The sequence below is a fragment of the Lagenorhynchus albirostris genome, chromosome 5 (genome assembly GCF_949774975.1).
Source record: "Lagenorhynchus albirostris chromosome 5, mLagAlb1.1, whole genome shotgun sequence".
Lineage (NCBI taxonomy): Eukaryota > Metazoa > Chordata > Mammalia > Artiodactyla > Delphinidae > Lagenorhynchus > Lagenorhynchus albirostris.
In genome coordinates, this window is record NC_083099.1 from 35,426,843 (window position 1) to 35,440,565 (window position 13,723).

General features: G+C 45.7%; 1 protein-coding gene across 1 annotated transcript; it reads right to left on the reverse strand.

Moving 5' to 3' along the window:
* Nucleotides 1–318: 318 nt before the first annotated feature.
* NUDT16 (nudix hydrolase 16) lies at nt 319–2,953 on the reverse strand. Its single transcript, XM_060149188.1, has 3 exons — nt 2,803–2,953; nt 2,439–2,708; nt 319–1,696 (listed from the first exon to the last, which is right to left on the reverse strand). Exons 1-3 carry the CDS (start codon nt 2,938–2,940, stop codon nt 1,517–1,519), a joined length of 588 nt encoding a protein of 195 aa, XP_060005171.1. The 5' UTR covers nt 2,941–2,953; the 3' UTR covers nt 319–1,516.
* Nucleotides 2,954–13,723: the final 10,770 nt, after the last annotated feature.

The window sequence follows — 13,723 nt, forward strand, 5'->3', positions numbered from 1 at the left end:
TGGTTCCTGCTTCACCTCCCCTTGCTTACTTTAGTCTAATTACACTGGCCTTTTGCTGCAAATTCTCTGCTTCCCCCTACCACCGCCCCCTTACCCCCGCTGCCACCCCCAACTGAGAAATGGAGTCTCACTCCCTACCTTTGTTCTGGAATAATTTGCCAAGATTCGTTCCCAGAGCCTTAGCACGTGCTCCTCCCTGGAACACCCAGAATCCTCTCCCCACACTCCTCCCTGGCTCTGTCCTTTCCATCCTTCAGCCTAAATGCTCTTCACAGAGGCCCTTCTGGACCACCTCAACTAAAGTGAAAGATACCAAGGTGGGACCCGTAGCAATCCTTTATTTCCTTCTTAACACAGACATAAATAAAACAAGTAAATAAGCATCATAATTTAATTAATCTTATCTTCATTTCTAGAGCAGTGGTTGGCAAACTGTGGCCCACAGGCTGGCCACATCCCTTTTTAAATGGTTTTATTGGAACACAGCCACACCCACTGATTTATGTATTGTCCACTACTACTTCTGACTTGGCAGAGTTATGCAATTGCTACAAACACCATGTGCCCCACCAAGCCTAAAATATTTACCATTTGGCCCTTTAAGAAGAAGTTTCCTGGCTGCACGGAGAGCGGTCTATGGCTCTCTCATCCCTAGATCACCAATACCTCATACAGCTAATTTGTTGAAGGAACTGAAGGGCTTTGAGGCCCGGCTATAAGCCCTTCTTTACTGGGAGGCTCTTTTTTATTGGGGCAGGTCTAGATCAGGGCTGGGCCAGCTCCCTTCACTGTCTCCAGAGTCTAAGGGATCCCAAGTGAAAGCCCTGGAGGAAATGCACCAGAACCCAGGGGTCTCGAGTCCAAGGTCAGTCCAAGGAGGCCAAACCTTTTCCTCACCCCTTCTGCTCAGTTTCAGAAGAGGGCAGGGGGTAGGTTAGGGCCCTCTACCACCCTTTCGGGGGGATACTGCTCTGGCCAACCCCCAGGCAAGGATGCAACTACTTTCAGGGGGAAAACGGGTCCTCTGCTTCTCTGTCCTCCCCAACAAGCATGGGCTGGGCTAGACCCTGGGAACAGCCATGTAGGAGTGTGGGGAGAAAGCCCACACTGGTTCAGAAGCTCCTCCCCAGCAAGGAGATGGGTATGGCGACAAACTATGCCCCACACGTGCCACTTCCTGCTTAAAATGGACACGGCAAGGGATGGGGGAGGCATCAGCTTGTGTGTGAGTGTGTGTCTGGGGGCCACTAAGCTGTATGTGCGCACATGTACAGGGAAGATGCAGGCTCTGTGAATCTGCCAGGGCGCCCAGGATGAGCTGCGGACTTTTGCCACTGACGCCATGAGTCGCCACGTGGCCCTCTGCTCAGAACACACTACACACCTTTTCCTTTTAATCTGTTATCATCTATCAGGCCCAGGCCCAGAAGAGAAAACATTCCCTTTTTCCTCCCTCCCTCCCCAGGACAAAGGCCCTGATCTCAGGCAGGTTCCATGGGTTTGTGGAGGACAGCCTCTAGGGACGAGCTGAGAACTTTAAGCGTGCGAAAGAGCCAGGTTCCAGCAGTCCGAGGTTCTGGAGGGCTTCCAGCAGCTGTTCCCGTGCATTTCCAATAAACGTATTCTCCAGGAAGGCAGGCAGGCCTCCCACACCATCCCGCAGGGTGTACAGGGGCACCCGTACCAGGCCCAGAACCTGGGAAAGGAAGGAGACATGAGACTCTGGGAACGCAGGGAGCTCGTCCCAGCCAGATCTTTCTAGATCAGAGGTCTCACCCCTTTATCAGTCCAGCAGGACCAGGCCTGAGGACGCACACCTCTGTGGCCGTAGAGGGCCCAGGTCTTTGCAGACAAATGACCCAGGTCATGCTCTCCAGCTCCGCAAAAGCTAACCCTTCCCACATCACAGAAGTGGCTCCTGCCTCCGGGATGCACCCTGGGCCCTACGGCAGTAGTCCTCAAAATGCCGCATCAGCACCATTTAGGAACTTTTGAAACACGCAATTCTCAGGTCCTTCTACCCCTCCCCCACTGAGCCGGCAATTCTGGGAGTGGGGTCAGTAATCAGTTTTAATAAGCCTCCCAGATGATTCCTATACCCGCCAAAATTTGAGAACCATCGCCATACACAATGTCCCCCTCTACCCTCGCCTAAGTGCCAGGGTTTTCCCTCAAAACATCAGGTCACTTCTACGCAAGAAAAACAGGGGCCTAAGGTGCAACGCCTGCCACTATCAAGGGGGACTAGAAGAGTGACTTGGATGGGTGTGTTCTACAAAGACAACTGTAGAGGCTTGTGAAGTGGGGAGGGGGTTCGATCTTTGCAAGGAGACCAGGTTGGCTGCAACTAGTCACCCAGACCCCAACTACACGAGGAAACTGTGGGACAGGCCTTCGGGAGCTGGAGGACACGGGGTGGGGACCTGGGCTGGCCCCACCTCCAGCCCGTGGTCCCGGGCGCGCGGCGCGCCCATCTCCACCGCAGTCAGCTGCTCCAGGGTCAGACACTTGGCGTAGAAGTGCGCCACGACGCGCGGCCGGGACCCGGCGTGCGAGCTGCGGTAATCGGCACGCTCCACGCGGAAGGCGGCCGCGGCCTCGCCCAGTTCCTCGCCTAGCTCGCGGTTCAGCCCGTCCTCCAGGCTGCAGTCCCGCAAGTCCACGAAGCCGCCGGGGAAGCCCAGGCGCCCATCAAAGCGCATCTGCATCTGCGGGAGAGGGAAGCGGTGATGGCCGGGGGCGCCCAAGGCGGCGTGGCCGCGGGGCGGGGGCGGGCGGTGGCCGGGAGCGCCCCTTCCTCACCAGCACTGCGTAGCGCAGCGGGATGCGGCCGAAGAGCAACCCCGGGTCCGGCGCGTAGAGCAGCGCGTGGCACGCGTGCCGCCAGCCCGGCCCCAGCTGCAAGGCCTCCGCCAGCTCCAGCCTGCGCATCCCGGCCATGACCGGACCTCCCCGCTCGGCTGTCCAGGGGGTCGACGTGGGTAGCGGGCGGGACGGCCAGGACCAATCCCTGCAGGGCCCGGCGGCCAGGACCAATCCCTGCAGGGCTTGGGGCGGGGCGCGGCCGTGGTCCCGGGCGTCAGCCAATCAGCGGGGCGCGGTGGCGGGTAATCGGCCCCGGGAAGCCTAGGGCCAAGTGGGACTCGGGGGAAGTGGGCCTTGGCACGGGCAAGGCTGCAGGCGTGGCCAGGTCCTGGACGCGGCGGGAGACCGTTAATAGTGCTGACGTCACAGTCTAGCTCCAGGGGACTTCCCCAGCCGGTTGGGAGAGCTGGGTCGTGCGAAGAGGTTTGCAGGCTGAGTAGAGTTTAATTATCTAATTAGGGACGCATCCTGGGAGCCACACCTAGTTGGTCTGGATGGTACACAAAGCCCGGGGCCTGGGGTGGGGTAAGGGTTAGCAGAGTTGGCTTCCGAGCCGCAGCCTTCCCTGGGTGGTGGGGACAGAGGAGCGATGGGTGTTAGAGCCATCCTGAGGGTGACACTGCGGGGACTCAGTAGCTGATTGAGTGTCGGGGGGACTTTGCCAGGATGACATCAGGGTGGATGGCGCTGTCACTTTCTGGGATGGGGATTATAGGAGGGGGGTGAGCAACAATAGTGTAGTTCTGAAATTGGGGGTGGCAATAGGTGGTGGATAGGATGGACAGACCCACGAGATTTTCCAGGAAAGAGTAAGGGAGGAAAGGGCTGTGGGTGAAACCCTGTAGACACAGGAAGGAGAGCAAGGGTCAGAGGTAGAAGAAGTGCCCAAGGCTTTCTAGACTTTACTCTCACATACGCTCAGACCACTGAGCTGTGAAGGAAGGTGGGGAACCGCGCACCCCCAGGGCAGGGGGCTCCTCAGGACCTGATGCTGAATGAGGAACAGGGGTTCAGAATCCCTCGCCCCAGGCCTCCCCACCTTTTCTCAGGCCCTGCACTCTGTGCAGGACATCTCTCCTCAAGAGTCAGTATTTATTACACAGAAGAAGGGAGGAGGCAGCTTCTCGAGAGGGGCTGGGCTTGGAGTCACAGCCTGTTAGTAACAGCACGTGATGCGAAAGAGCCCAAGTACCCACCCAGACACAGGCTGGTGACCTTAGCAAGGCAGTCAGTTCTCTCAGATCCCAGTCTCTCATCTGTTAAGTGCAGAGTATTCCAACCTATTAAGGATGTTAGAGATTTAAAGCACTTAGAACAGTGCCAGGCACAGCAAATGTAGCTATCTGTGGAGCCAAGGGTGGGGTAGAGTCTTATGTTAAAGGAGCCAAGGGTGGGGTAGAGTCTTATGTTAAAGGCCCCCTGGCTGGAACTGAGCCACACTCACCAGGCCTCAGAATGGGGCAGGGAGGGGAGGTGGGTGGAGTGAGACGTTCCTGGCATCATCTTTCCTAGCTTAGTCTTCTGAGTAATGTGGCAGAGATGGTATCTACTGACATCAGGCAACTGGATCGAGGTGATGAGCCTGTAGGTGCGACACACTCATTCCCCTTTTAGAGTTCTAGGAGGCCTCGAAATGGCCCTGGTTAAACGATTAAACCTTGCAAAAAGCTCATAAAAACTGCCAATTCCAGAATGTAAATTGGTGCAGCCACTGTGGAAAACAGTATGGAGGTTTCTCAAAAAACTAAAAATAGAGCTGCCATATGACCCAGCAATTCCACTCCTGGGTATATATCCGAAAAACAAACAAAAAATAAAACAACAAAAAACAGAAACACTAATTCAAAAAGGTACATGCACCCTAATGTTTGTGGCAGCATTACAATTGCCAAGACATGGAAGCAACCTGAATGTCCATTGACAAATGGGTGTGGTATACAATGCGATACTATTCAGCCATAAAAAAGAATGAAATTTAGCCATTTGCAGCAACCTGGATGGACTTCGAGGATACTGTGTTAAGTGAAATAAGTCAGACAGCAAAAGACAAATACTGTATGATATCACTTACATGTGGAATCTAAAAGATACAACAAACTAGTGAATATAACAAAAAAGAAGCAGGTATAGAGAACAAACTTGTGGTTACCAGTGGAGAGAGGGAACGGGGGAGGGGCAGTATAGGGGCAGGGGATTAAGAGGTACAAAATATTAGGTACAAAATACCTACAAGGATAACATTGAACAACACGGGGGATATAGCAAATATTTTATAATAACTATAAATGGAGTACAACCTTTAAAAATTATGAATCACTACATTGTACACCTGTAATTTATATAATATTATATATCAACTATACCTCAATAAAAAAATAATAAAAGAAAAAAGACCTGCCACTTTCCAGGGTTCCACCCCAGACCAATCGAATCAGAATCTCTGGCAGTGGTGCTTAACTGTAAGTGGTTTTTATATGTGTTTCAGGTGACTCTAATAAGGAACCAGGGCTGAGAACAGTGCCCTAACCCTTACCCCTAATACTCCAAAGGGTTTCTTGGTTTCTCTCCTAGAAGGGTTTCCTTGAAGGATTTAGAGTCAAACATGCACTTTCCAGAGCTTCTGGCTGTTGTATTTTTCTTTTATGGTTGCTTGAGGAGACTTTTAAAGATGGATTCAGTTAAGGCAATGTGAAAAACTATGAAAGCAAGGCAACAGCTCTACAAGAAAATGACTGGAGACCAGAGCTTTTTCAGGATGAATGAATATGGAAGCCCTCAAGACCCTCCAATCTTGCCTCCCCTTCCAAACTGCTCTCTGCCTCTGCCGGGGGAGCCCAGCCTCTTACCCTCTGCTATTCCACCTCCTGAGACAGACTACCTAGCAGTCGGGGCTGAAGGTAGAGAGCTGAGCCATGTGCCTCCAGAGATGCTGCAAGTTCAAAACCAAAAATAGCTCAGTGTTCAGCCTCAGAGGATGCTAGGGAACATATTCATTATTTATAAGCTAATGAGGCAAGGATATAAGCATTTATCCTTTTTATATGGGCTCTACCTCAGGGTAACCAAATAGTTGATGAGGGGAGGTTTTTCTTTCTACAGAGAATTCCAGTTATTCAGAGAAGAAAGATGGAGCCAATCAAAACTTGGCTTTTTTAAAAAACTTTAAAGAATTAAGAGATCCTAGGAAATGATCATCAATGGCTGCTAACATCACTAAAATGATGGAAGAATGCACCACCTATGAAATATTCTTGCCAAAAAATTGAATTTGAATCTAACCACCATATTATAAGAAATACAAAAGAACATCTTTTTCAAATAGCAGGAAGAAGCTAGAATATTCCAGGTGGTAGTGGATTAGAGTTGGAGACAACAGTAAGAATTTGTTTAGTTTAGATACAGATGGTTACAAACAGAAAGATTTTTGGATAAGTGTATATTCAAGGTTTATTTCGTACACATATAAATTTCATTGCTCTGTCATCTGGGAGGGCCTAGAAGCAGCGATTCCCCAGGAGCAACAAGCACACCCAGTGCCCAGATCTTGGTTTCTGTTACCATTTCCAAATAAAAGGAACCAAGACTCCTTGGAGAAGTGCTGATTCAGGCACTGGGGCAGGAAATATACACAGTAGGTACATGATGAGCCTGGAGCATCTTGTGATGCCAGAAAATAAGGAAGTGCACCGAAAATCCAAAAATCAATAATGAAAAAAACCCACCCATATCGATGGGAGTTTGTCAAAGGGATAAGGACACAGGAACCAACTCAAGAGCTAAAGAGCTCCCTACAGCTAAAACTGAAACAGTCTGGGCAAGAAAATAAAGCAGTATTAGATTATAACCTAAAGGATGAAATAAATCTCTATGGGTCTATACTGATCTAAATCATGAATAAGTACATAAATGGGGGAAAAGAAGATCTCCCATGCGGAAGTAGTTGAAATAATTGATATAGGAGAGCTGTCCCCTGAAGATGGTGAAGTGTAACTGTTGACTCCTTCAGCGTGGGCTGCTGGGAACAGCCACTTCTTTCCAAAGGGGGCACAATGGAAGGGGGTAGGGGTGGGGCCTCTGCCGGGTGATCCAGGGCAGCATCAACAGTGGTAAGTCCTGTGGGTGGTATGCACTCGTGCTATGATGGTAATTATAGGGGTGACTGCGTGAACTGTCTGGGGTCTCTGTACTGTCTTCACAATTTTTCTGTAAATCTAATACTTCTAAAAAATAAAGTTTATTTTTTAAAAAAAATCAGGACGATGCCATCTAGACTGAAGGAAACTTTACGAAAGAAGTGAACTGGTTTCTTCAATAAATGAATTACATGGGGAAAAGAGATGGGGGTAGAATCTATACATTAAAAGAGATTGAGGAGACATCTAGTGAAGGGATTACTTGTATCCTAATCTGAAGAAACAAAGAAAGTGGGGGAGATGTGAATACTGAGCGGATATTTGATATATAGGAATTATTGATCATGCTTAAAATGTGAGAGTAGTATTGTGGCTTTTTACAAAAAAGAGTCTTTATGTTTTATAGATACATGCTGAAATATTTATGAATGATAAAAAATTAGCCAGTGAGGGGGTAATGGGTGATACTATAAATAAGATTGGCTACGAACTGATCATTTCTGAAGCTGAGTGACAGTTCCCTAACAAGGGCTTATTATATTATTCTCTTTAATATAATTTGATGTTTTTCATAGTAAAAAGTTAAAAATAAAAAGCACTTTGACTTCTCATGAAGTTAAAGGTAAAGGTTATAATTTACAGTTGAATAAAGCTTTGCATTTCACAAAACCCTTTCATAGATAGGATCCCTTTTGGTCCAGGAGAGGGAGAGAGAGGTGAGGGTCTGGTCTCACTCTTTAGTCAAAAGAGGACTGCAACCAGCATCTCCCATCTGTCAGGAAATTTTACATCATCCCACTTAATGCTCATAAAATTTCCCAGGTGTTTCAAATGCAGAGCCAAGATTAAGAACCACTGATTTTGAAGAGTATAGGAATGGGGGAGGGAGGGAGGGAGAGGAGGTGCTACCCTCAGAGAGCTGCCAGCTAGAGCCTGTTGGTGTTTATCCAAAAGGACCTACTGAAAGTGTTAGATGCTGCTGTTATTATTATTTTTCAGGCATTCACATACCTGCAGTCACATCCAGCAGCCTTCAAGGAGGTGGCATTCTACAGAAGTCAGCCCTCTTCTTGGTTATTCACAGGTGCAGCATCAAAAATATCCATGGCTGTGTTGTCTGGAGCTCATCAGGTGGGTCCATTTCACTAGGAAGACAGAACTTTTCAGACACCTCCAGTCCATACCTGGACCTCTCCCCCTGAATACCCCACAAATGCCTCAAGTCCAGCACACCCAGGAATGAGCTCAGTATTTCTCCCCCACCTGCGTCTCCTGTAACCCCACCTCTGTGTATGCCCACCGCCTGCCCAGCGGCCCCTGGCTGGAAACCTAGGAGCCTCACCAACACCCTCCTCCTTTACCCACCCCAGGCAGCCCTTGCCCCTCAGTTCCCTCTCATTGTCTCCACGCTCCATGCCCTGACTCATCAGATGAAGGTCAGGCTTCATCTTTGCTCACCTGGACTAACCTCCTAACTGCCTTGCTGTCCTGCCTGTCTCACCCTTTTCAAACCTGCCCTTCACAAGGTCTCAAGTTACGGCTTAAAGTTACGCCCTCTTCAGGTGCTTCGCATTTCTAAGGGATTCTTGCAGAGCAAACTCAACAGCTCACATGTGAACTTCACCTTCCGTATTAGTGATCTGTTGCTGAAACATACTGTAAAATGTAGTGACTTAATAAACACTTCATATCTCACAGTGGCTGAGGGTCAGGGACAGGGATCAGCAAGGGCTGCAGTCAAATGAAGGCCTGACTAGGGCTGGAGAATTTGCTTCCCGGGTGGCTCACTGTCATGACAGGAAGTTAGTGCTGGTGGCAGAAGCCTCAGTTTCATGCCATATAGATCTCTCCATGGGGTTGCTTGAGTGTCCTCATGACACAGTGGCCGGCTTCTTTCAGAGTGAGGGGCCCAAGGGAAAGCAAGATGGGATCCATGTCTTTTATGACCTAGTTTTCAAAAGTCATACATGACTGCTACAGGATTCTCCTGGCCATAAGGCCACCCCTGATGCCATGTGAGAGGGAGTTGCACAGAGCAGGATACCTACCAGAGGTGAGGACCACTGGGGCCATCTCAGAAGCCGGCCACACACCTTCCTCTCAAACCTGCCGTGGTCACCCTTACACTTGAACCACCAGCACAAAAAGATGGCACATTCCTGGAACCCACAAGGCTTTGCGTTCTTCATGTCTGTAAGATCTTTGTCTCCTTCTTTCTTGCCTGAAGTATTTTCCCCAGCATTATTGAGGTATAATTGACAAATAAAAACTGTATATATTTAATTGATATACATATACATTGTGAAATTACCACAATCAAGCTAATTAACATATCTATCGCCACACATTTTATGTGTGGTGAGAACACTTAAGCTTTACTTTCTTAGCAAATTTCGAGTATACAATAATACAGTATTATTAACTATAGTCACTATGTACATAAAATCTCCAGAACGTATTCATTCCATATAACTGAAACACTGTACCCTTTAACCAACTGTCCCTGTAAGTTTCCTGCTCCTGAGTGATCGCTCAGCCAGAACAAGTTCAATGGCCAAACTCAGAGTCTGAGGGTAAGGAAATACTCTCTTCCCATGATAGTGGGAAGAGCTACGAAGTTAAAAGGGAGCAGTCAGTGTCCAGGGAGGGGTGAATTGGAACCAAAAATTCAATCTTTCAGAGAAGGAAAAAGCATAATATTTTGGAAAAAAATGTTCTAGCTGTTGAAAGTTTGTCTCCCAACTAAACTTACAAATCTACTTTGCAAATACTCTGTAGGAGTCAAGCTCTCCATTCTGCATAAATGTTAACAATTCTGGTACTCCTAATGAGTATTTATGAATATATTATTTCATAATGTATATTTGTTGGACTGAATTTCCTTCTGGAGTTAGGGGAGAACTGAGCGTCCTGAGGGCACTGGGGATGCTGCTTACTCCGGGATCACACAGGTGGGTTCATGAATGTGAAGTGGGTTGAGGCCTGGTTGGGGGACGCAGCTGGTCCTCAGCACAGCTCGGTTGCCTTTTCAGAGCTGCTTTCTTCATGGCCTCTCAGCCGAATGTGAGCAAATTTTTAATCAGATGCTGGCTGAAAATGGCTAAAAGTGTTTACTTTTGGGGTGTGTTTGCATGTTACTACTGGAATCTTAGCCGCCTAAGGAAGTCTTCAGGGATGAATCTCCAATGATGGGAGATCAGGCAGCCTGACAATAAATAATTCCTCCTCCAAAGTTGAGAGCATCTTAACAGCGTTTAAAGCATACCCACACATTACGCTGAACCCCATGAGCAATTTCCTGAGATTCAACATATGAGATAATTTGCTTATTTTTTATGGCTATCTTCAGACAAAGGCAGGTAACTGAGACTCAGAGGAAATGACTTGCCCTAGATCACACAGTAAATGGCAACAGTGGGGCCAGAATCCAAGTCATCTGGGAGCAAGTTCAGTTTGTTTTCCTTATACGAAGGAAGATCATTTTATTTATTTATTTATTTATTTATTTTTACATCTTTATTGGAGTATAATTGCTTTACAATGATGTGTTAGTTTCTGCTTTATAACAAAGTGAATTAGTTATACATATACATATGTTCCCATATCTCTTCCCTCTTGCATCTCCCTCCCTCCCACCCTCCCTATCCCACCCCTCCAGGCGGCCACAAAGCACCGAGCTGATCTCCCTGTGCTATGCAGCTGCTACCCACTAGCTATCTACCTTACGTTTGGTAGTGTATATATGTCCATGCCTCTCTCTCTCGCTTTGTCACAGCTTGCCCTTCCCCCTCCCCATATCCTCAAGTCCATTCTCTAGTAGGTCTGCGTCTTTATTCCTGTCTTACCCCTAGAATCTTCATGACATTTTTTTTCTTAAATTCCATATATATGTGTTAGCATACGGGATTTGTCTTTCTTTTTCTGACTTACTTCACTCTGTAGGACAGATGCTAGGTCTATCCACCTCATTACAAATAGCTCAATTTCATTTCTTTTTATGGCTGAGTAATATTCCATTGTACATATGTGCCACATCTTCTTTATCCATTCATCCAATGATGGACACTTAGGGTGTTTCCATCTCGGGGCTATTGTAAATAGAGCTGCAATGAACATTTTGGTACATGACTCTTTTTGAATTATGGTTTTCTCAGGGCATATGCCCAGTAGTGGGATTGCTGGGTCGTATGGTAGTTCTATTTGTAGTTTTTTAAGGAACCTCCATACTGTTCTCCATAGTGGCTGTACCAATTCACATTCCCACCAGCAGTGCAAGAGTGTTCCCTATTCTCCATACCCTCTCCAGTATTTATTGTTTCTAGATTTTTTGATGATGGCCATTCTGACTGGTGTGAGATGATATCTCATTGTAGTTTTGATTTGCATTTCTCTAATTATTAATGATGTTGAGCATTCTTTCATGTGTTTGTTAGCAGTCTGTATATCTTCTTTGGAGAAATGTCTATTTAGGTCTTCTGCCCATTTTTGGATTGGGTTGTTTGTTCTTTTGTTATTGAGCTGCATGAGCTGCTTATAAATTTTGGAGATTAATCCTTGTCAGTTGCTTCATTTGCAAATATTTTCTCCCATTTGCAAATATTTTCTCCCATTCTCCCATTTGTCTTCTGGTCTTGTTTATGGTTTCCTTTGCTGTGCAAAAGCTGTTAAGTTTCATTAGGTCCCATTTGTTTATTTTTGTTTTTATTTCCATTTCTCTAGGAGGTGGGTCAGAAAGGATCTTGCTGTGATTTATGTCATAGAGTGTTCTGCCTATGTTTTCCTCTAAGAGTTTGATAGTTTCTGGCCTTACATTTGGGTCTTTAATCCATTTTGAGCTTATTTTTGTGTATGGTGTTAGGGAGTGATCTAATCTCATACTTTTACATGTACCTGTCTAGTTTTCCCAGCACCACTTATTGAAGAGGCTGTCCTTTCTCCACTGTACATTCCTGCCTCCTTTATCAAAAATAAGGTGACCATATGTGCGTGGGTTTATCTCTGGGCTTTCTATCCTGTTCCATTGATCTATCTGTTTTTGTGCCAGTACCATACTGTCTTGATTACTGTAGCTTTGTAGTATAGTCTGAAGTCAGGGAGCCTGATTCCTCCAGCTCGTTTTTCGTTCTCAAGATTGCTTTGGCCATTCGGGGTCTTTTGAGTTTCCAAACAAATTGTGAAATTTTTTGTTCTAGTTCTGTGAAAAATGCCAGTGGTAGTTTGATAGGGATTGCATTGAATCTGTAGATTGCTTTGGGTAGTAGAGTCATTTTCACAATGTTGATTCTTCCAATCCAAGAACATGGTATATCTCTCCATCTATTTGTATCATCTTTAATTTCTTTCATCAGTGTCTTATAATTTTCTGCATACAGGTCTTTTGTCTCCTTAGGTAGGTTTATTCCTAGATATTTTATTCTTTTTGTTGCAATGGTAAATGGGAGTGTTTTCTTGATTTCACTTTCAGATTTTTCTTCATTAGTGTATAGGAATGCCAGAGATTTCTGTGCATTAATTCTGTATCCTGCTACTTTACCAAATTCATTGATTAGCTCTAGCAGTTTTCTGGTAGCATCTTTAGGATTCTCTATGTATAGTATCATGTCCTCTGCAAACAGTGACAGCTTTACTTCTTCTTTTCCAATTTGGATTCCTTTTATTTCCTTTTCTTCTCTGATTACTGTGGCTAAAACTTCCAAAACTATGTTGAATAAGAGTGGTGAGAGTGGGCTACCTTGTCTTGTTCCTGATCTTAGTGGAAATGCTTTCAGTTTTTCACTATTGAGGATGATGTTGGCTGTGGGTTTGTCATATATGGCCTTTATTATGTTGAGGAAAATTCCCTCTATGCCTACTTTCTGGAAGGTTTTTATCATAAATGGGCATTGAATTTTGTTGAAAGCTTTCTCTGCATCTATTGAGATGAGCATATGGTTTATCTCCTTCAGTTTGTTGATATGGTGTATCACGTTGATTGATTTGTATATATTGAAGAATCCTTGCATTCCTGGAATAAACCCCACTTGATCATGGTGTATGATCCTTTTAATGTGCTGTTGGATTCTGTTTGCTAGTATTTTGTTGAGGATTTTTGCATCTATGTTCATCAGTGATATTAGCCTGTAGTGTTCTTTGTGACATCTTTGTCTGGTTTTGGTATCAGGGTGATGGTGGCCTCGTAGAATGAGTTTTGTTCCTCCCTCTGCTATATTTTGGTAGAGTTTGAGAAGGAAAGGTGGTAGCTCTTCTCTAAATGTTTGATAGAATTCATCTGTGAAGCCATCTGGTCCTTGGCATTTGTTTGTTGGAAGATTTTTAATCACAGTTTCAATTTCAGTGCTTGTGATTGGTCTGTTCATATTTTCTATTTCTTCCTGATTCAGTCTTGGCAGGTTGTGCATTTCTAAGAATTTGTCCATTTCTTCCAGGTTGTCCATTTTATTGGCATAGAGCTGCTTGTAGTAATCTCTCATGATGTTTTGTATTTCTGCAGTGTCAATTGGTCTCCTTTTTCTTTTCTAATTCTATTGATTTGAGTCTTCTCCCTTTTTTCTTGATGAGTCTGGCTAATGGTTTATCAATTTTGTTTATCTTCTCAAAGAACCACTGTTTATTTTTATTGATCTTTGCTATTGTTTCCTTTATTTCTTTTTCATTTATTTCTGATCTGATTTTTATGATTTCTTTCCTTCTGCTAACTTTGGGGTTTTTTTGTTCTTCCTTCTCTA

What these genes read in the sequence shown, in the direction of transcription:
- NUDT16 (XM_060149188.1), bottom strand. Translation starts at nt 2,940, where the DNA reads ATGGCCGGGATGCGCAGGCTGGAGCTGGCGGAGGCCTTGCAGCTGGGG. An exon ending in CGCTGCGCTACGCAGTGCTG is followed by an intron (nt 2,709 to 2,802) that starts GTGAGGAAGGGG and finishes CCTCTCCCGCAG; the next exon opens with ATGCAGATGCGCTTTGATGG. An exon ending in CCCGGGACCACGGGCTGGAG is followed by an intron (nt 1,697 to 2,438) that starts GTGGGGCCAGCC and finishes TTCCTTTCCCAG; the next exon opens with GTTCTGGGCCTGGTACGGGT.